General features: G+C 37.7%; 4 protein-coding genes across 4 annotated transcripts in view; 3 read left to right on the top strand and 1 right to left on the bottom strand.

The window, feature by feature from the left end:
• LOC104748593 lies at nucleotides 364–2,087 on the top strand. The gene is made up of 3 exons (XM_010470208.1): nucleotides 364–879; nucleotides 934–971; nucleotides 1,664–2,087. The coding sequence occupies exons 1-3, from the start codon at nucleotides 364–366 to the stop codon at nucleotides 2,085–2,087; spliced, it is 978 nt and encodes a 325-aa protein (XP_010468510.1).
• On the top strand, nucleotides 8,783–10,251 carry LOC104748592. The gene is made up of 4 exons (XM_010470207.1): nucleotides 8,783–9,035; nucleotides 9,201–9,256; nucleotides 9,365–9,548; nucleotides 9,695–10,251. Exons 1-4 carry the CDS (start codon nucleotides 8,783–8,785, stop codon nucleotides 10,249–10,251), a joined length of 1,050 nt encoding a protein of 349 aa, XP_010468509.1.
• On the top strand, nucleotides 19,146–19,626 carry LOC104748591 (uncharacterized protein At1g43920, Chloroplastic-like). Its single transcript, XM_019236759.1, has 2 exons — nucleotides 19,146–19,289; nucleotides 19,357–19,626. The coding sequence occupies exons 1-2, from the start codon at nucleotides 19,146–19,148 to the stop codon at nucleotides 19,624–19,626; spliced, it is 414 nt and encodes a 137-aa protein (XP_019092304.1).
• The window catches only part of LOC104748590, a 3,763-nt gene continuing 1,859 nt past the window's right edge, over nucleotides 20,036–21,939 (bottom strand). The window contains exons 3-5 of the mRNA XM_019236758.1: nucleotides 21,627–21,921; nucleotides 20,286–21,552; nucleotides 20,036–20,200 (exon numbers count right to left, since the gene is read on the bottom strand). Coding sequence (XP_019092303.1) covers nucleotides 20,036–20,200; nucleotides 20,286–21,552; nucleotides 21,627–21,921 — 1,727 coding nt within the window. The remainder of the gene's footprint in view (nucleotides 20,201–20,285; nucleotides 21,553–21,626; nucleotides 21,922–21,939) is intronic.

Genomic DNA, 21,939 nt, shown 5'->3' with positions numbered 1-21,939 from the left:
AGATCGAAATGATCTTTAATAAAACCAATCAATATTCCAATATTAGCTACAAGGTAACACGTTAAAATATACGGTAATAATTTACTTCCGCTGTGTGATCTTAATTAGATTGATTTCGCTTATACATATCATTAATTCTTTTTAAGAGAGTGAGAACATATAATACCTGTAGGTGATGTATATATAGAAAGGATAGGGGAGTCATTTATCTTAACCTAATTACCTTTGTACATCCTATATATATTGTAATACTCACATGGAATAAGATATTCAGCCTTCCTTCATACATGGTATTAGAGCTTACGATCTATACCTAATACACAACACAAATTTTTTTGTTTCTGCCGTCGTCCTCTGTTAACAATGTCGGCCACGAGTGAGACTATTGCTATTGTCAATACTCCTCAACTCCTTAGCGTTAATATATCTAACGTCACGAAACTCACTGCTTCCAACTTCATCATGTGGAGCCGCCAGGTTCATGCTCTCCTTGATGGATATGATCTCGCAGGTTACATCGATGGATCTGTCATTGTACCACCTCCTACCGTTACTACCGACAGTGTAACGACTACCAATCCTGACTACACGTTGTGGAAACATCAGGATCGCTTGCTCTACAGCTCTCTTCTAGGCACCATTGTCACCACTGTCCAACCTCTCCTTTCCCGAGCTACCACGTCCGCCGAGATATGGACTACACTCACCAACACCTATGCTGCACCAAGTCGCAGTCACATTCAACAGATCCGTCACCAGATCCAGGCGTGGAAGAAAGGTACCAAACTGGTGGATCACTATTTCCTTGGTCTTACAATGCGGTTTGATAAGCTTGCGGTGTTGGGTGCTGCCATGGCTCATGAAGATCAAGTTGAGGCTGTTCTGCGTGGGTTGACTGATGACTTTAAAACGGTGATTTATCAACTTGAGTAGGGGTGGGCATTCGGGTACCCTTTCGGGTTTCGGGTCGGGTATTTCGGGTTTTTGGGTTTTCGGGTTTAGAAACATAAGACCCATTCAGATATTTTTAGATTTCGGGTCGGGTTCGGGTAAACACCCATCGGGTTTAAGTATTTTCGGGTTTCACCCAAAGTCTTAAATTATATTTCGAGTTCGGATCGGATTTGTAATTTTTTAATCCAAACCAAAATAAAAGATCCCTAAATCAATCCAAATTCATTAAAAATGATTATAATCATAAATAAATAAATAAAAATCAAAGTTATCAAACCAAATTGAATTCATTAAAAGAAAAGGATAATTCTAAATAACAAAATATCAAATTCACAAGCGGATAATTTTTGACTTCTTACAACATCGAATTCAAAATTAAATCTATATAATCTATCTAAATTAACATATGAAAATTGATATATTTAAAAATGAAAACTAATTTATCTAGTAAGTTGTAATAGTGATTATAAAATTATTTGCAAAACTTGTAAATTAACTCAACCTATTGTTAAATATATATAACTTTGGATAGTTTCGGGTATTTGTTGGGGTGTTCGGATATACCCAATCGGGTTCGGGTACCCATTTCATTTATAAAAAGCATCCAATTGGATATTTTTAAAGTTTGGATTCGGGTTCGGATTCGGGTTCGGATTAGGTATTTTTAATCGGGTTCGGGTTAATTTTTGGGTTCGGATATTTTGCCCAGCCCTAAACTTGAGGGTAGGGAGAAAACACCAACTCTCCCTGAAGTTTACGAAAAACTTCTACACCATGAGGTTAAACTCCAGACCATTGCCGCTACTTCTCCACCGTCCTTCCCAGCCACTGCCAATGCGGTCAATTTTCGTGGTGGTTCCTCTGGTGGCTTTGGTAATCGCAATCAGCTACGCAACAAGCAACAATACCGGTCCAACTACTCGACTCCCAACCAGACTGGTGTGTCTCGTCCGAACAATGGCATGTCCCGTGGCTATCAAGGTAGATGCCAGATCTGTGGCATTCATGGTCATAGTGCTCGAACCTGCTCTCAGCTTCATCAAGGCGGTTTTACAAGCCACCCTCGTGCTTATGCTCCTTGGCAACCACGGGCAAATCTTGTCACCGGGTCCGGTTATGATGTTCATCCTTAGATTCTTGATAGCGGTGCGATGCATCATGTCACATCGGATCTCAACAACTTAGCTCTTCACCAACCTTACAATGGAGGAGAGGATATCACCATTGCTGATGGGTCTACACTCCCTATTACACAAACTGGTTCAATTTTTCTTCCCACCTCCTCATGTGATATATCCTTGAACGATGTTCTTTATGTTCCTGACATTAAAAAGAACTTAATATTGGTTTATCGCCTGTGTAATGTTAATCAAGTTACGGTGAAATTTTCACCCGACCAATTTCAGGTGAAGGATCTTGCAACGGGGGTCCGCTTGCTCCAAGGGGGGACTAGAAACGAGCTGTACGAGTGGCCTGTCAATATTGCATCACCGGTCTCGTTGTTTGCTTCACCATCAACCAAACCGGATCTTCTTTCTTGGCACGCAAGACTCGGTCACCCGGCGTTACCTGTTTTAAAAACATTAGTTTCCAAGTTTTCTTTACCTGTTTCAACATCTCTGCAACCTCCTTTGTCATGTTCTGATTGCTTCATCAATAAGAGTCATAAACTACCGTTTCACGTTAATACCATTACGTCTCATCATCCTCTCCAATACATCTATAGTGATGTGTGGACGTCACCGGTTGTGTCCATTGATGGTTTTAAATATTATTTGGTGTTGGTTGATCATTATACGCGTTATACCTGGCTCTATCCGATGAAGCTCAAATCTCAAGTTAAAGACATATTCATGTCCTTTGTGCCGTTGGTCGAAAATCGATTCAAGCAAAGAGTTGGTACGTTGTACTCTGACAACGGAGGGGAGTTTATCGTGTTACGGTCGTTCTTGGCTCTACGTGGGATCAGTCACTTTACTACACCACCACACAGTCCAGAGCACAATGGGATATCGGAACGAAAGCACCGACACATAGTTGAAACAGGTCTTGCACTTCTTAGCACTACTTCGATGCCTACTGTTTACTGGAGTTATGCTTTCTCCGCTCCTGTTTACCTCATTAATCGCATGATTACTCCGGTTTTGAATCATACCTCTCCGTTTCATAAGTTGTTTGGTGACGTACCAAATTATCATAAGCTCCGGATATATGGTTGTTTGTGTTTTCCTTGGTTGCGTTCGTACACGTCACATAAACTTGATGCTCGTTCCTTACCGTGTGTCTTCTTGGGGTATTCTCTTACTCAAAGTGCATACTTGTGCTTGGATCCACTCTCTGGTCGGGTTTACACATCACGGCATGTCCACTTTGTTGAATATGTCTTTCCGTTTGCTGCTTCACCGTCACGTCGTGACTCATCCCCCGTATCGACCGTCCAACACTCCTCAGAGGTAGCTTCTCACCCTGCATCAACGATAGTTCCGATTCGTTCACTCGTGCAAGCTCATGTGCCGGACTCCCCCGTGGATCCTCATTCGCCGGTTCCACTATCACCGCTTCCAACGCCTACTCCTCCGCCATCACCGCAACCATCACCCGCAACGTCGACGTCATCGTCTTCACCACATCCAATCCTACCACCATCACCATCAAGCCCAACATCAATACCAGGCTCAAATCCATTACACAGCCCAACAGCCTCGTCACCAAACTCATCGTCTCCTATCCCCACGACATCGCCATCCACCACCAACACAACACACTTGCAAAGTCCTTCTCCATCTCCTTCGCCTCCACCTCCAAATAACCATGCCATGCGTACCCGTGCTAAAAACAATATTGTCAAACCCAACAAAAAATATGCCCACTTTACCACACCCAAACCATCAATACCGAAGACGGTGGCTGAAGCGTTGCGTGATCCTAAGTGGCGTAATGCCATGTGTGAGGAGATAAATGCACAAATAAGAAATGGAACTCATGAGTTGGTGCCTCCGACTCAAGCCAAAAATATTGTTGGGTGTAAGTGGATCTTTACTATTAAGTATTTAGCTGATGGTTCCATTGATAGGTATAAAGCGAGGCTTGTGGCTCGTGGTTTTCATCAACAACCTGGTCGAGACTACACTGATACGTTCAGTCCCGTTATCAAGTCCACTACGGTTCGTTCTGTTCTACAAGTTGCGGTTAACAAAGGTTGGCATGTTCGACAAGTTGATGTAAACAATGTGTTTCTTCAAGGTCGTTTACATGATGAGGTGTATGTCACACAACCGCCGGGCTTTATTGATCCTGATCATCCACACCACGTATGTCGTTTAAAAAAGGCTTTCTACGGTCTCAAACAAGCCCCACGAGCTTGGTACCAGGAATTGAGACACTATCTCCTTCATCTTGTTTTTAAAAATTCGGTTGCGGACACTTCATTGTTCATCAAGCATGAGGGTCGTGAAACTGTTTATATTTTGGTGTACGTTGATGATATGTTGATCACAGGTAGCAACACTACATTGCTTGCTAATTTCATTCGCATGATTGGTGATCGATTCTCTCTGAAGAACCTTGGTGAACTGAAGTATTTTTTGGGTGTCGAAGCTACAAGAACTTCGGCGGGTCTTCATCTTATGCAAGAAAAGTACATTGTCGACTTACTCATCAAGACGAGAATGCTCAATGCGAAACCGGTCTCTACGCCAATGTCCCCCCATCCGAAATTGAGTCTCCACAGTGGCATGCTTCTTTCTGATCCTCGTGAGTACCGTGTCGTGCTTGGTAGTTTGCAATACCTTTCTTTCACACGGCCGGATATTGCTTTTGCCGTGAATCGCCTGTCACAATTCTTACACCAACCAACCAATGTTCATTGGTGTGCGGTGAAACGGGTTCTACGTTACTTGGCCGGCACACAATCTCACGGCATCCTTCTTCGTGCCAATACACCGTTCTCTCTTCATGGATTCACTCTCCGTGGTTTTTCCGATGCAGATTGGACAGGGGACACCGACACGTTTGTCTCCACAAACGCTTATGTCATTTACCTTGGGGGAAGTCCGATCTCGTGGTCCTCATGGAAACAAACAGGCGTTGCTCGCTCATCCACGGAAGCCGAGTATCGGGCTGTTGCGAACACAGCGTCTGAGATCCGTTGGCTATCCTCTCTTCTAACTGAACTTGGTGTGGTCATACCCGAGGTGCCAGTCATATACTGTGATAATATTGGAGCTACACATCTCGCGGCGAATCCTATTTTTCACTCACGAATGAAGCATCTTGCGCTAGACTACCATTTCATACGGGACAATGTTCAAGCTGGTACGTTGCGTGTTACACACGTCTCTACACATGATCAATTGGCTGATCCACTCACCAAGGCTCTTTCTCGACCTCGTTTTCAAGAATTGGTCTCCAAGATTGGAGTCACTAAAGCCCCTCCATCTTGAGGGGGCGTGTAGGTGATGTATATATAGAAAGGATAGGGGAGTCATTTATCTTAACCTAATTACCTTTGTACATCCTATATATAATGTAATACTCACATGGAATAAGATATTCAGCCTTCCTTCATACAATACCCTATATACCCAGTAAAAAAAACTACTTTGTTGAATTTTCATGTATTTTCATGAAGATAAACATACAACATTGCGAGCAGTCGGCATACTTATGTTAGATAGCAAATAAGCTTCTGTTTGTAAATTTAATTGACACAAATATAAATACTTAGAGAGAAAACAAAAGAAGTAAAGGAAATGGAAAAGAAAATTTGTCAAAAAAGGTACCAAGTTGTGATTTTGACGAGGATAAGAGTTTTTTGTTGTTGAACCAACACATCAAACTTATAAAACTTGTTGTGAAAGAAAAAAAGCAAAGGCGATGTATTGTGCTCGAACCTATGCTTTTTCTTTTCCTCACTTTCATGTAAGCCCTTGGGAATGCCATGGATCTATAACTCGTTAAGTGTGATCTTCTTTTCGCTGCTTTTGCTTCTTATTGCTGTGATGCTACAAAACAGAGAACCATCATGACCTAGACTTAGATACTCATAATAAATTAATTCCTACGTACACAACTATATGTATATATATAAATGAGAAAGTAAAAAAAAAATTACGATTAGGTTGAAAAATCAATAAGAAATGGATATACATTTTATCAAAAGAAAATTTGAAGGTTTTTTTTTTCAATGAAATCGCACCATCAAAATTTTTGATGACATTTTACCCGATTTCACTCTATACATATCTGCCAACGGTCCCTGTCATCTTCACTATCAATATCATAGAAAAACTTGATACATCTTAGTTCGCTCACCATCAACAACAACGTCAGGGTTTGTGTTATGTATCTTGTCGGAAGGTGATGTTTCGGGTTTCAAAGATCAAACTCTGTTTCCCTCTCTCAACATTCACCAAGAGACACTCCTCCTTTCAAGCTACTAAATTGGTGACTGAAAAAGCAGCAATCGATAGGGAGCTGAGAGAGTTTTCGTCGTCCCGGCGATAACATTGGTTCTCGTCTTATATTCTCGCTCAGATGCTCTCTCTCTCTTTTAGGCTTTCGATTCCATGGAGTTGGAGGGTAAGCCCTTGGGTTTCGACTTAGAAAGATTCCGTTTTAAAATTGTGATACCTTAGTTGAAAATTTCTTAATATTGGAACATTTGTAACATCGTTTCTAACAAATTGTTTGAAGTAAATAATTATCAATAAGTTTTATCGTGAGGTCTGCTACACTGTGTTTGTGGTTTCTTGTGTTTTCATGTTCTTGATTATGAACCGTGCAAGAGGTGATTTGTAAATTGTAATCTCTTTGTTTTTAATTTATATTGGTTTACTCGCGTAATATGAAACAATGTTGATTAATAATAAAAAGTACTCTTGTGATACATAAAAAAGTTCTTATCTATTGTATTAACAATTGTTTAAATAACGTTCTTTAACATTCTATTTTCGATGAAATATAGTTGTTGAACGTCTTCTTTAACATTCTATCTTCTTTAACATAAAAAAGTTCCCATCTATTGTAATATAGTTGAGGTGAAAGTTCATCCGGGTGTACTTGTTGAACACATTTGGGGAACAACATGTGGTCCTGACGGAAGCAACCAATGCTTAGCCGAAGTTAAAGATAAATATATTACTCGTTGCATTTGTAGCAATGGAGACGAGGGACATTATTGTACATGTTTTCATGTTTAATCTTCTTTAATGTCATTATTTGTACCTATGTAATTAAAATATGGGAAGTTGACTCTAATAGTACATATAAGTTGGGTTATTACTCGTTTGGTGAAAAATTGGGTATGGTTTTTAATGGCCAAGTTGCCCTTGGACGGACGTTGGTGCAAAAAAGAAATAACTAAGGATGCCATTTTATGTAAATGCCACGTATGTAAGTTTTGGAGGGAAAATTTCCCGCTTCTGCAAAACTGTATGGAGCTAGTAACGGTAGACTTAGAAAAGAATAGTAGAGTTATGTGATAGAGATAAGTAGAAATGGTAAGTTTCCATCGTAGACTTTATCTAGTTGATGGTAGACTAATTAGTAGGTAGAGTTACATGATAGAGTTTCTAATCCCGGTAGAATAACGCGATAGAGTTTTATGTAATTACGGTAGACTTGTGGATGCGGTAGAATTGAGTAGGAGATATAACATACCATAACGGTACACTTGAAATGTGTAGTAGATTTAAACGATAGATTTTCCATTAGTGTGGTAGAGTAACCTTAGTTATAGTAGACTTACGAAAGGTTTAATAGGTTTACCGGTTAATGATAGACTTATGCGATAGATTTTTTGAATGTTATGGTAGATTTCTTAGCTAATGATAGATTTAAGGTGAGTTAAGAAGTGGTAGATTTATTGTAGTTGTGGCAGAATTAGTTTTGATATGTTAAAGGATTGAAAGATTGGTAGATTTTACAAAAAATGATAGACTTTCATGGCTATTAGGTTAGGGCGAATCCGGAGTGAAAAGACGAATCAGTCCTTGGAGAGTTAGTGGTCTCGAGGATTGAAACAAGTTTCAACCCGATATGTTTGGACCGTATGTAGTGGATTGGAAAAGGGTTATAGTGATTGAAAGGGAGAACAGAGTGTAGATAATATGGTAGAGATCGCTCTAGTTTGTGGGGAGTGGAAATTGTGGTAGAAACGGTGGTTTTTTTTTGTTGATGCGAAAAGAGGAAGTAGGGTTCTATGTGCGAAACGAGAAATGGCGTACGATGATTTTCTTGGAATGTGTATGAGGATTTTGGTTTGGAAAGAAAGAGTGTTGAATTGCAACTATCATACAAACTTTCAAGGAAGAAGGCGGCAGATTCGTTGCCAGAAGACACTCCACCGGTGTTTGTTTGTAATGGGCGACAGTTGGAAGGATTTATACGACAGTGCAAAGCAGAAGCTGTGCGACGGATGTGTGTTCAGATCGAAGGAAAAGGGCAAAAAGAAGATCTTATGGAAGTAAAGGAGGTAATGGAGAAAAAATCAGTGGAGTATTACATGATGAAGGCGGCTGGAAAGAAACGAGTGAGTGGTTGTGAGAGAGAGGAAGTCGATGTTGCAGACTTAAAAGAGCATAAGCAATTGAATATAGAAACAGAGGAGTACTACGCATTGAAGGCGGCTGGTAAAAGAAAAGCTACAGATTATAGGAGGGAGGAAGGAGAGTTAATTGGGTGTGAAAATGGTGATGAGGAAGACGAGCAATACAGATTTGATTGTTGCGATGACAGTGATGGGGCAAGTTCAGGTGATGAAGAATGTGGGTTAGCATATAAGTTGGTAGGAGAGTGAGTTGGAGAGGGAGAAGATGATGAGGAGGCCATGGAAGAAGAGGCAATTCGGGGAAGTAGTAGTGAAGATAGGAAGGGTGAAGTGAGGAAGAAGAATTGTGGGGAACCAAACACATGTGAAGACACAGGGACGGGTTATTTTGATTTAGCGGTAGGGCAAAAATTCTATTCGAAAAAAGCATTGGAGCGTACATTGAAGATCTTAACAGTGTTACAAAAGTTTGATTTCATCGTGAAGGAGTCAAGGCCTAATTTGTATGTTGTGCAATGTTGGGTTCCCGGTTGTAAATGGAGGATGAGCTTCTAACATTGGTATGTGTCCCCCATTCCATGTACGAATTTATAAGAATTGGCATACATGTTCGGTAATTGAACGTTCTGCAAGTGAAAGAAAAGCAACTCCAAAAGTACTGGGAGAACTTTACAAGGATTTCGTGGGGGTGTTGCAGCTGGTGTAGTGCCAGTTCATGTGGCAGAGGCGTTAAATCTTCGTTATGGACTTAAGGTAATTAATTTTGGAGGTCGTCACTTATGGTAATTTATTTAGTAGGTTGTCACATATGGAGGCAAAACATAAATGGTCTTGACATCGGTGTCTTGAATCTCTATATAGGTTGACTATTGGAAAGGGCATCGTACACTTAAGCGCGCCAGGGAATTAGTGAGGGGGAGCTATGAAAATGGATATGCAGAATTACCAGCTTATTTATATAGGATTAGGAGATCAAATCCGGGGACAATGACTAGGTTAAAAGTGGATGAAAATGATAGGTTCAAATCTGTTTTCATTGCCTTTGGTGCAAGCATAGATGGGTTTAATTTATGAGTAAAGTCATAGTTGTTGATGGAACATTTTTGAAGGGGAAATATTTGGGAACGTTATTATTAGCGACAACCCAAGATGGCAACTATAACATTTTTCCATTAGCTTTTGCCATTGTAGATACTGAGAACGATGACTCTTGGGACTGGTTTTTTACACAACTATCTTGTGTAATTCCTGATGATGAGGGAATTGTCATTATATCGGATAGACATAAATCAATCGGGAAAGCAGTAGACATAAATTATCCACTAGCAAACCGAGGGATTTGCACCTACCATCTCCACAAAAATATAATGCTTAGATTCAGAGGTAGTGAAACGTTTGGGTTGGTGAAAAAGGCAGCAACTGCGTATAGGCTATCCGATTTCAATGTTTTATTAGGACAGATAGAAGAAATGAATCCAAAACTATATGCCTATTTGCAGCGTGCTGATGTGAGTAAGTGGTCCCGAGTTCACTTCCCTGGTGATAGATATAACATTACAACGACGAACATTGCAGAATCCCTGAATAAAGTCTTAAGACCAGCAAGATCGTTTCCTATTGTTCAACTGCTAGACGAGATACGGTCGATGCTGACAAGATGGTTTGCAAGATGCCGAGTAGAAGCTGCCCAAATGAGTACAGTTCTTACTAAAGGAGTTGAGAAGCTATTACAGTTTTGGGTTTTATAAATCAGAATATACAATGCCACAATAACTCGAGTCCGTTATAGTAACTAATGCAAATGTTTCTCTTACTGGTTCAAGGAACGGGTTAGACGGGCAAGTTTTTTACAAGTTCAAGAGATAGATTCTCATCACTACGAAGTTAGAAGTGGGACGTCCGTAAATGTTGTCAATCTTTCACGCGATCGCAGCGGCAGAAAAAGCAAATGTTTCAAGGATTTCCAAGTGTGATCCTTACTTCCGCGTTGATTACCTACGGCCTGGTTATGCGAAGTCTATAATGCCAAAAGACACATCTTGCCAGCTGCCTGAAAGTGTGAAAGAGAAAGCAGTTAAACCACCATATGTTCGGACTCAGTCAGGAAGGCCGAAGTTATGTAGAATTAAAGGGCCGTTTGAAGTTGCGATGCAATGGAAACATCCAAGAAAGCCACATGCTTGTTCAAATTGTGGACATGTTGGTCACAATCGAACGACATGTATTTTGTAATTAAATATTTAGCATGTACTAAACAATCCATCTAGACTTTAACTTAAATATGTAAACCGTTTCACAAAGTTTTTATCTCTTTCAGTAATAGAGATTTATCTCTTTCAGTAATAGATATTTATCTCATATTGAACATTGTTGCTATTTTGTGTTTTCTATGCTTGACTGCCAAGTAGGTGGGCGGGGGGNGGAGGGGGGGGTAGATTTTGACCTTTAAAATTAATTACGTAGTAAATATGTCACAATATCAATATCCAAGTAAAACCAAATGCTACAATATAAGTCTAATCAAATTAAGGAGGTCGAGATTTGCTCCACTGAGAATTTACTCAACTCACCTACGTAAATTAAAGACCATCACCTAAACGAGTAAAAATTGGATGCAACTTAGCATTTTACAATTTTATATTAAAAAATTGGACACCTAATAGTATCCCAAAAAATATGAAACCATTAGTAACCTTCAACGAAACCTGGTTTGTGAGATGAACTCCGCACACCCAGTCTCGGAACCACGTGGGTTAGGATCAGACTTCTGTATGAAGCAATCTACGTCGGGGACTTCATCATAAACCTCTGCTGCAAGCTTTAACCGAATTGCAGGCATCGCCGCATCCGATAACTCTTCAAAAGTTATACCAATGGCTAGACACTCAATAAATTTAATAGCATAAACACCACAATCCCCTGTCTGAAAGTTTTGAGGTGTCGTTTTTATCCTGTAGAATGAAAAGGCTGCAGCACCTAATTGTTTTTTCGTATCTGGCGGGGCTAGTGCTTGAATCAACGCTGGAATCATACGTGTGTACTGCTTGCAAGATTCAGCAACTTCCTCGTCTTTATACTTACTACAAATGCTATCATAGACCTTTACCCGACGCTTAATTAAATGAACCTCAACTGCCATCCAATGGTCATTGTTCATGTTGTGTGCCAAGTATATAATATCAACATCCTCCACCCATCGCTTGTTAGTGGGTGTATAACTTGGAAATTGGCCATTGTAGACCTTTATAAACCAGTCAGGCCATAACCATTTCTTCTCTGTATCAAACCGCTTGTAATCTTGCGCCCATTGGTTAACAAACCAAGGATCAAGGAAAGTTATCCTATCTGATAAGAATGGCGAAATAGGTTGCATCGACCGTTTTCTCAGCATCTGCATAATTGGGCACAAATGCTGGGAAAAGTACATTATATTATAGAGATTAGTACACTAGAAAACATAAATACGCTGTAATCACTTTATAATCAATTGGGGATCACTTACAGCATCCTTCAACCAGCCGTACTGCTTATCTTTTGGAGGCCACATCTCCTTTGGCGTCATTATAGGCAGGTAGAAGTTGGCTGATGAGTTTGATGAATCAAATATGTCTTCCCTGCATTTGTAGTTCGATCGTTAGCCACTCTACTGAAATGTTATGTAGAAGTTCATAAAAATGTGAAGTAATAATGGATACTTACAAATCTTTGTCAATGAACTCCATTAAGTTCTGAACCTTCAATGCGCTTACCTTCTCAAAGGGATCATAGTGTGCTGGTGACAAAACTTTACCTTTTAGAATACGCTTTACAACAGAGCTGCCAACATACAGGTGTAGTTGTGTTGAGGCCAGTTTCCTCTGCCGACATTTCTCAGGAGGACAAAGTGGTGGATTTGATACACCCTGCTTAGACAGTACATAAAATTGGTTTATCGCTGGTCCAATATTCTTCCTAGCTTGCACCTCAATAGGATCAGAAAACTGAGAGTCCATTGATGGCATCTGGACCTTCTTCCTTGTGTTTGTAGTGTATTTTTCCTTTTCATGCCCTGAACCAGTAAAATCAACTTTCTTCTTCTCTGAAACAGATGCCACTTTCTTAATCATTGGCCTACCAACAGGAGAATCTCCGTCAGTGTCTACATGTTTCGTCAACAACTCTGCAGGATCTTTCAAACTAGTCATTAACTTTTTCTGATCGAGCTCCTCCTCTTGTTGCCTTAGCGCTACCTCCCGCCGTATGTTCGTCAACGATAGTCTTGATTTCCTTTTCATTGGATTCCTCACGCAACTTGTAATCGGATATTCATCCTGAGAGGTTTGCTTCATCTGCACAAGCCCTGACTAAAAACAAACAATTTTCAACACATTTATGACATGAATGTGTGTTATCGCCAAGGGATTTAAAAACTATGACTAAAATTTGTAGCACCATAAATTGTAAACTTTATTGTTATAATATTCAGTCTTAACAATCTGCTTTCACACATAAAAACAGAAACTACACAATATTAAGGAACCCCTATTGCGAAGAAAATGAATCAAGCTTCCAAATTGTCATACTTCTCCACCAACTAAGCATACGTCTGCATAGAAAACAAAACCCTATGAAACCAAACTGAGACCTTTGACAAAAAAAATAAAACAAACACAAAATAAAATAGAGACAAAAACAAAATATTTGAAAACAACGCTAAACCACTATTTTTTGTAAACCGTTTGACATCATACCTCATCTTTGCCACCAGATAGATTACCAGCATCTGTTGTAGACTCAGTATCTACAGCATCCTTATTCTCACCAGTATCTCTAGTCCTTCTAGCCAATTCCTCCCCTTGAAAACCATCGTTCGCTTCATTACCAACCTCCCAATCATTCACTACCTTTCTCTCATTATTCCCATAATTGCTATTAAAGACATCCTTCCCATTATTTCCAATCTTACTCTCCTTCAGCTGGACAACTTCCCTCTCAAGGTCTACAACTTTCTTTTCTAAATTGGTTTGTTGCTCAGCAATGGTATCCACTTTTGCTGTCAACCTACACAGCAGTTTTATTACATCCGAAATCGATCCTTTCCCACTTCTTGAAGTTTCACTTTCTCCATCCCTATCCTCAGCCAGATTATCCATCGGTGATAATGCCGCACCTTTTGATTTCCGCTCAAACTGCCTATTACCGCCCTTACTCACTTTTCCAACTTTCTGTTGCGGTGGGTCCACAAAATCATCTGAAGAAGACGCAAGTTGCTTCCTCTTCTCCATCCTCTTCTTCTCAACAACCACCGTTTCATTATCCTCATGCCAGTGTTTTTCATCAACATAACCCTCAATTATATCATGCAGCAGGTTGTCAAGCAACTTGTTTCCACCTACTCCTTCCCCAAACACCGCATTCTCCCCTGCCCAAATTGGATATATTTCCTCTTTCCGTCTTATAGATAAATGATGTACTTGCACCTGCAAAGCCAGTGAAAACGACTATTAAATCACAAAAAACATTAACTACCACCAAATTATAAAAAACTTTCACATTCCTACACACACCTTTTTATGTAACTGTTTCTCTCTAGCTAGAAACTCAGCAACTGAAATCCTTGGTCGGCCACCACCCCAGCTAAGAAGGGGGACTTCCCCTTCATCATCACCACTTTCTCTTTTATTACCATGTTTTTTCCCAAGGTTAACCAAACAATCCAAAGCCCAAATCATTAACACATGCACACATCCATGGATTGCATAACCATTGTTCTCAAAAGAAACAATTTTGATAGACTGAATTAGCTCCCAAAACCCAACCCGCCCCCACGGAAATCGTTCAAATGCATTTCCATCCACAACTCTTTTTGCATATTCCAAAGGAATCCTACTTGACCTCGCGATTCCCAAAATACCAACATGCAACACAAACAACAATCCAGTCATCTTTCTCTTCTCTGGATCCCAAGTCCTGCAAACCTTCAGCGCTTCATCCAACTCATACCAGTTTGGTCCCACCCCCCCCCATCGACCTTTAGCTCTTCCCAAAATGCTCTGTGATCAACCACTACCTTATCCTCCTCATCTATTGTTTCACAATTGAGGCCTGTAATGTCTTCATATTCATATAGGGAAAACCTAATTGGACTCCTTTCTATCAATGCCCACATCTCATATCTCCGGTCTATAGCCAACTGTCGTGTTAATATGTGATGCACAAGCTTCGCCCACCAAACATAATCACTATCTGCTAGCTTCAAGATGACTCCTACTTGAGAATTATCACAAATGTCATTGTACACGTTCTCCCCAATGCACTCCTTCATAAAAACAAAACTGCTCAATATGCAGTTATGATGCATGCTCCTTCTCTGTAATGGAGATTTTCCTTCCTTATAAAGTCTTGGTGGGTACCTCTTCTCCTCATTACTTGATCCCATTCCTGGAAAAGTCAAACTTTCATTCAGCTAGGGCACACATATAAAACACTATTTTCTATATACTCCTCCTTTATTTACTAACCACAACTCTACCATTACATACATCATAAACTCAACAAGTCTACCAAACAATCATATCCCCGCCATTTTCAAACTTTTTATTAAATTTCATCTCCCCACATCTTCTACTTGGCTCACAAAATCAAACGCGAGGATTACTTCTTCTCCGTATCACAGCTCATTATAACAGATTACGCCACATTACGGTTTCATCTATTGGGGATAGAGGACTTCCCTACTTTTAAACTTACTTACCTTTCAACCCAACAATATCTTCTTCACACAACTTATAAACAATATCAAGCCGACAGATCTATGACCATACCTTATCGAAATCGTTGTAACTTCTCCCGACCACAGAATCGCAACCGTAAATTTATATCGGCCCAGATCTGAATCCCTCGCGTAATCCGCCTTCCAAACCCAGGTTAATTCTACAAGTTGCCGCTGTTGCTTGCCAATTTTCGCCTCCTCCCCGTTCTCCTACCCGTCGCCGGCCCTTGATTACAGTCCTACAAATAACAAAGTTCGTTACTTACTTCACAAACTCTCGATTTGCAAAACCAAATTCACACCTACTTACCCAACCAGTAGACAACCCCCTACAAACAAGAGATCGACACTCTCTATACACAAACAAGAGATCGACACTCACACTCTCTATACACAAACAAGAGATCGACTTTTTAGTTTCTTTCTTCGATTTTGTTCCTTTTATTTAACCATCTCATTTACTTAATTTTATTTTCGTTAGGTTAAAAATTCTTAATGGCATGTTTAGTAATTTTAATTAATTCTAAATGCTCCAACGTCTTTTTACTTAAAATGTGTGCTATTATAGTAACCCAAAACTCTTAATTCCTGTTTTAGTCAATAAGTCACTTTTATGTCCTCTTTTAGTACTTATCCCTTAAAATATCTTTATATCTTTATAATAAATTAAGAGTTTTCTAAAACCTATGTAACTTCCATAACTTTTTATCCTATAAATAACCATTATCACATCCTCCTACACCATATCTCATATCCTAAATATTTTTTTTTTGTTCTTTTTCAATGTTGTTGTAGGGATTGAAAACTCAATTAAGATATTCTTGTAGGATTTTGATTATATTTTTTGATAAATATTTTACATTTTTTTTAATTTTATTTTTTTCTTTGTTTTATGTATGTTTTCTTTTCTTCTATGTTTTTAATATTATTTTGATTTAAAATAAATATGTATTCTAATATGTATAATAAAATTTTGACAACTATAGTAAAATTTTGGTTCTAACCATCTCACAGTAACATAATCAAGCTATAGAAATCATCTTTATTCTTTACTCTAGATGTTTTATTAGTTTGTATACCTTCATGTATATTTATTTAATTCTTAAAAATATGCAATGTTCTCACAAATTTTTTTTTTATATGATATTTTATTTTCTATCTAGCCTTTACCACAATGATGAAAAAATATAACTAAACCTAGTAATATAACTTAAATTAAGGGGAATATAAAAAAAAATATTTTAAAAAGTGATCTTTGAGAACTGTACTTTAAAGCTTTGATTGCACTTCATATGATTTTATAGTAAACATGTAAATTTTTTACTTTCAAAATAATTTAGTTTTTAATTATTAAATACTTTAGATTATGTGTTAGTTCATTTTAAAAAATACCGTTTTTCCATGTCACTTTTTAAAAATATCCATTTTTTATGTCACTTTTCAAAAATACCCCATCAAGTTGACCATATTTAAAAATATCCTCTTTTAATATACAAGACGACTAAATTTTAAAACCTAAACCCCAAATACTAAACCCTACCCCCTTAAAACTATACTCTAAATATAAAATAGAGAATCCAAAACTAAAACAAAATTTCTAGAAATTAATTTAACATATTATAATTATGTAAAAGAAAGCAAAAATTAAAATGTTCAAAAAAATGCGTATTTTTGAAAAAGAGTATCTCATAAAGGATATTTCTAAAAAATTCTCTAGTTCGTTTATATGAATAAATTAAATTAGATATTTAAATCTCAAAGTAAAATTTGTTTCTATCATTAGTAATTTCTTTTTACCTCAAATGCTCAAAAGTACTAATGAAAATTATTATCATAGTTGAACAATAACAAAACAAATAAATTCAAGAAATATATATATATATGATTATATTCAAATAAGTTATATACTTTGATATTGTATGATTTAAATAAATAAAAGTGTAAAAAAATGTTAATGACATTTAAGTTAATTTGTTATATTTTAATGATTATTAACTAAATTTAAATTAATTTATATAACAATCTGCGTGTAAATATGCGCAGAATATTACTTAGTTATTCAATAGGAAAAAAAATTATAATTTTACAACGAGTTATGCTTTAAAAGAAAAACGAAAAAACATATTTTGTAATTTTCCTAGTTAATTAATGATAATCTATATATATAAAGTTACATTTCCTTACTCCTGGTGCTGCCACATCAGCCACTTCTTCTTTAATTTTGTGGGTCTTGTAGATTCTAATAAGCCCTTTAAACAGTCATACAAATGAGAAATTGGTCTACTAGATTTCATCTAAAGTCTGTAGCCAAGCACTATTTCATCCAAATTCTCTAGGCCCAACACTATTTTTAAATCTTATGGATTCAACCTGATAAGTTTTGCGACGGCAGTACAAAGGATGTTTCACCTTCACACATTATTGAGTTTTAGAATGGAAATAAAATTTAAATTTATGGTAGAATATTTTTTTTATGTAATTTTGTATTACTGAGTTTTAGAATGGAAGTAAAATTTAAAATTATGGTAGAATTTTAAAAAATTATGTAATTGTATTTATAAAATTTTAAACAGGAAAAAATAAAATTAAAAGGTGTAAAAAAGTAGATATCAAAAGGAGTGCATCATCAATAATAACGAAAGAATTATAGTTAAAATTGTTTGAAAATAAATTAGTAAAACTTGAAAAAATAATAATACACAATTACACATGACTAAATTAAAATCTCTTATATCTCATTAATTGTGTGAAACGAATGAGTTTGTAGAAAAATAAATGACATACATTATTAAATTAGATTATTAGATTCCAAGTCGGGTTTAACCGTTTTGCCATATAATCATGGAAAGTGGGATAAGATAGGCACATTCATGAATTGGTCGTTTATGGTACATTGCAATTACTTCGATGAATAAAGCAAGCTCGGTAAAGATGTTATAACGATATGATATTATATTTTACCTTTACACTAAACAATATTCATGAGATTTAGTATATTCCAATTTATACGGAATAATGTTATGTTATTATCAACATCTAATCATAAATAATATATACAATTAGCTCAACAATCAATCAACATCAAAGCTTTTTAAAAATGTTTTAATGAAATATGAATAAAAATAAACTCTCTTAATGATAAAAGATCTTGAAGTAGTCATCAATGTCGTTTATTTTTCTTAATATTATCACATGACATATATTTATAAAGATTTACCCTAAAAATTTTGAATGATTATATTCAAGCTCAAGAATTTAAATTAATAGAAAAAAAAAATTAAAATTCCGCGGGTGAATTAAAATTAGTAAATTATAAACTTTAAAAATTGAATACTCTCTTTTGGTTTAAAACTGTTAAAAAATTTGTCAACTTTTGCCCAATAAAATATTTATAATCAAATCAATACAATAAAAGAAGAAGGTGATTCTCTCCAGAGCATGACACTTCAGCCTTAATATTGAAGGAAAAATGTTTCGCAGCTACGTGAAGTAAGCTCCAACACATGCTCACACATACAGACAAATTATATGTTCTCTTAGCTACGTAAACTATCGATATTACATAAGGACATGGGTAAACTTATAGAGGTTATGTGTAGAACACCATAACCATTGCTTCCGGTGCCGTTCCGGTGTACGGTACGGCGGAATCCGGTAAGCGGCGATTCTTCCGTTATGACCCAATTAAAAATTTTGACCCGGTTATTTTTTTTATTAAATCGGACCCAATTTATTTAGATCAAACCGATTCAATTAAAAATCTAACAAACCCGATACCCGATTCTTCATTTCCATTCACGATTTAACCTAAAAAAAAAAAAATTAACCCTTTACCTAAAGGGTTCTTCGGAGTACATCGTCTTCATCATCAAGGTCGATTTCAGGATAGAGATGGATTTAAGCACGGGTTCATCTAGTATGAGTAGATCTTCTGGAATTGTGAAGAAGTGTGATTGTGGATTGCCAGCAAAGATCTTCACATCAAAGACTGAAAAAAATCCTGGCAGAAGGTTTTTCGGATGTCAATTGTACAAGGTATGTGTGTGTTTTATGGCGATTGATTAGAAATTGGCAAGTTTTTAGTGTTTTGCAATCTCTGTAGGATGGTGGAACTGACCACTGCAAATACTTTAAGTGGGTCGATCAAGAAGAGGTGAAAGAGTGGCCGCGAAATGCTTTAATTCAAGCTGTAGCTGAAAATCGTGAAAAGGAAAGAGTGATAGAGCAACTCCAGATAACAATTGTGGAACTTCGTAGTGATCTGGAGAAGCATTTAGAAGATTCGGGAAAGGTCATCTATAGGCAACGTTTGATCATCACATTGTTAGCTGGATTGCTTGTATGTGTCGTTGGAGCCTATATATTTGGCTGATGTGAAATTAACATGTGTGTTTGGTTAGAGTAATTGTCAGAATTTGGGTATATTGACTATGTCTATGTTTGTAAGCTTTGTAAGATTGTAAGACCTTGTTGGTATGGTTCAAACTTTGATGTGGAATCAAAGTTTTTCTTAGTCATTCCTGCTTCAACCAAATACATAGTTAAAAGAAACATCATTCAAATACAGCCCAATGCATACTGTCACAGAAACATGAACCAAATACAAAAGACATAGCCACATCGAATTAGTATTTTCACAAAAAGCATCGACCATAATACATAACCGAATACTCTATCCTTTGTCACAAACCTTCAAAAAGGGACAAAACAACAAGTGACACAGGATAGAGTTTTAACCGCATTGTTTTCATCAGCAAAACACAGCAATGGCGTTGAGATCCTTATGGTGCAGTCGAAGTAACATCTTGAACTTCTTGACCCATTAGTGCAGCTTCCTCTTGAGCGATCATTGCAAGTTCCATTTCTGCTTCATCTTGAGCTTGAAGTTGAGCTGCATTTCGAGCTTCTTCATTAAGCTTCCTTCTCTTTGCCCGGCTCTCGTCAGACTACCAAGAAAGTCAAAAAAAGAGTTAAAACCTAAATGAAACATATATGATACAGCCATGTAAAGACCGGACTGATTGGAAATACCTCTTTAGGACATTTTCTTGAATTATGTCCAGCCCCACCACATAAACCACAATGAGCTATTCTTCCTTTTCTACCAACTTTGAACTTCTTCTTATTTTTAGTTGGTGATTCATGCAAACCTTTGATCCTTGCTTTTCCCTTAGGTCTTCCTGGAGGGCGCTTGTAAGGCGGTCCATAAATTTTTCTCCCTCCTCTCTCCTCCCAAAATTTAGTTCCATTAACCGGAGCTAAACCTCTACGATAAGTATCCTTCCATTTTTCGGTCAAATAATAATCAGAAATGTAGTCCTCAACTTCTTGACAGTTCTCTCTGATTGCACAAACAGCATGGCGGCAAGGAATTCCGGTTAAATCCCACTTTCTACATGCACACTCCCTCTTAGACAATATCACACAAAATCGAGTACCAAACTCCAGAATCTCATATTTTCCTCCTGTACTTGAAAGAGAGTAACAGTTCTGAGCCTCATCACATGAATTCTCCACCTCTTTCCTTGCTTTCTTTGTGTACTTTGCAGTCTCCTTCTCAGCTATCTGAAACCTTTTCGCAATCCTTTGCATCGCATCTCTTCTTACCAGCTCCAACATCTCCACAAAAGGTTTCTTCCTTGCCTTCTTCAATGTCCTATTGTATGACTCTGTGTGATTGTTGTGTGTATCACCACAGCTAGAACCAACCCTGAAGAAAGCCCTACACCATTTCCGATGATCTTTCTTCAGCAGATCATCACAAGCTCTCGGATCCATCTCCCTGAATGCAGCCAAGTTAGTCCGAAAGTCAGCTTCATTGTAACTGCTAGCTACTCTCCAGAAAAGTGGCTTCAGGGTGTCTGATTTGTGATCCTTTTTAAGATTGGCGTAGATGTGCCTAGCACAAGCTCGGTGTTCTGCCTTTGGTAACTCCAATGCCATACCATGAATTATGCTTGTGTGCATGTCAGAAATCATGGTAATGTTTTCACCATCCCCCAAATCCAAGTCCACCTTAAGCTTGTGAATAAACCACTCCCAGTTGTCATGGTTCTCCCCTGATACTACCGCCCAAGCTATAGGATAGATCTGATTGTTAGGATCCCTTCCAACAGCGGTAAGCAATGTTCCTTGGATATTGTGCTTCAAGAATGTCCCATCCAACCCAATAATTGGTCTACAGTTCTTCTTCCATGACGTCCTCAGCGGCTCGAAACATATGTAAATCTGATAAAATTCATCTAAACCATCATCTCTAGTTCTTGTATTGATCTCCACTGTTGAACCAGGCATTGTCCTATACGTAAAAGGCAATCGTTAATAACCATTCATCTAAACCTTCTATTTAAATTCCACAAAGTATTTACTTACTTGGTTAGTTGGTACTGATAGTCTCGAAGTCTTGAAAATTGGGCATTGCATTCATCTTGCAGCTTGCTAAATGCCCTCCTTCTTGCGGATTGTGACTGTGAAGGTGTAATGATGATGTTGTACCTCCTTTTCATCTCATCTTTGATTTCAGGAGCACTCATCTCAGGATCTCTTCTTATGTCTTCAAGAAACAAGTCAGCAACCACAGGACTCCTTATTATCTCACATCGCCCAACAGGATGACATGTATGCTCATCATAATACGTTTTAACCATCCATTTTTGTATCGGCTTTTCTATTGAGCAATATATTT

Source organism: Camelina sativa, chromosome 15 (assembly GCF_000633955.1).
Source record: "Camelina sativa cultivar DH55 chromosome 15, Cs, whole genome shotgun sequence".
Taxonomy (NCBI): Eukaryota; Viridiplantae; Streptophyta; class Magnoliopsida; order Brassicales; family Brassicaceae; genus Camelina; species Camelina sativa.
The sequence above is the reverse complement of the archived record's forward strand: the minus strand, read 5'-3'. Positions and strand labels throughout refer to the sequence as shown.

Excerpts from the sequence above, each read along its gene's own strand:
- LOC104748591 (XM_019236759.1), top strand. The coding sequence starts at position 19,146 with ATGGATTTAAGCACGGGTTCATCTAGTATGAGTAGATCTTCTGGAATT. Across the intron at positions 19,290-19,356 it reads TCGGATGTCAATTGTACAAG|GATGGTGGAACTGACCACTG; the intron begins GTATGTGTGTGT and ends CAATCTCTGTAG.
- LOC104748592 (XM_010470207.1), top strand. The coding sequence starts at position 8,783 with ATGGAAGAAGAGGCAATTCGGGGAAGTAGTAGTGAAGATAGGAAGGGT. Across the intron at positions 9,257-9,364 it reads ATCTTCGTTATGGACTTAAG|GTTGACTATTGGAAAGGGCA; the intron begins GTAATTAATTTT and ends ATCTCTATATAG. Across the intron at positions 9,549-9,694 it reads ATCTGTTTTCATTGCCTTTG|ATACTGAGAACGATGACTCT; the intron begins GTGCAAGCATAG and ends TTGCCATTGTAG.
- LOC104748593 (XM_010470208.1), top strand. The coding sequence starts at position 364 with ATGTCGGCCACGAGTGAGACTATTGCTATTGTCAATACTCCTCAACTC. Across the intron at positions 880-933 it reads ATGAAGATCAAGTTGAGGCT|GGGTGGGCATTCGGGTACCC; the intron begins GTTCTGCGTGGG and ends CAACTTGAGTAG. Across the intron at positions 972-1,663 it reads CCTTTCGGGTTTCGGGTCGG|CCCTAAACTTGAGGGTAGGG; the intron begins GTATTTCGGGTT and ends TATTTTGCCCAG.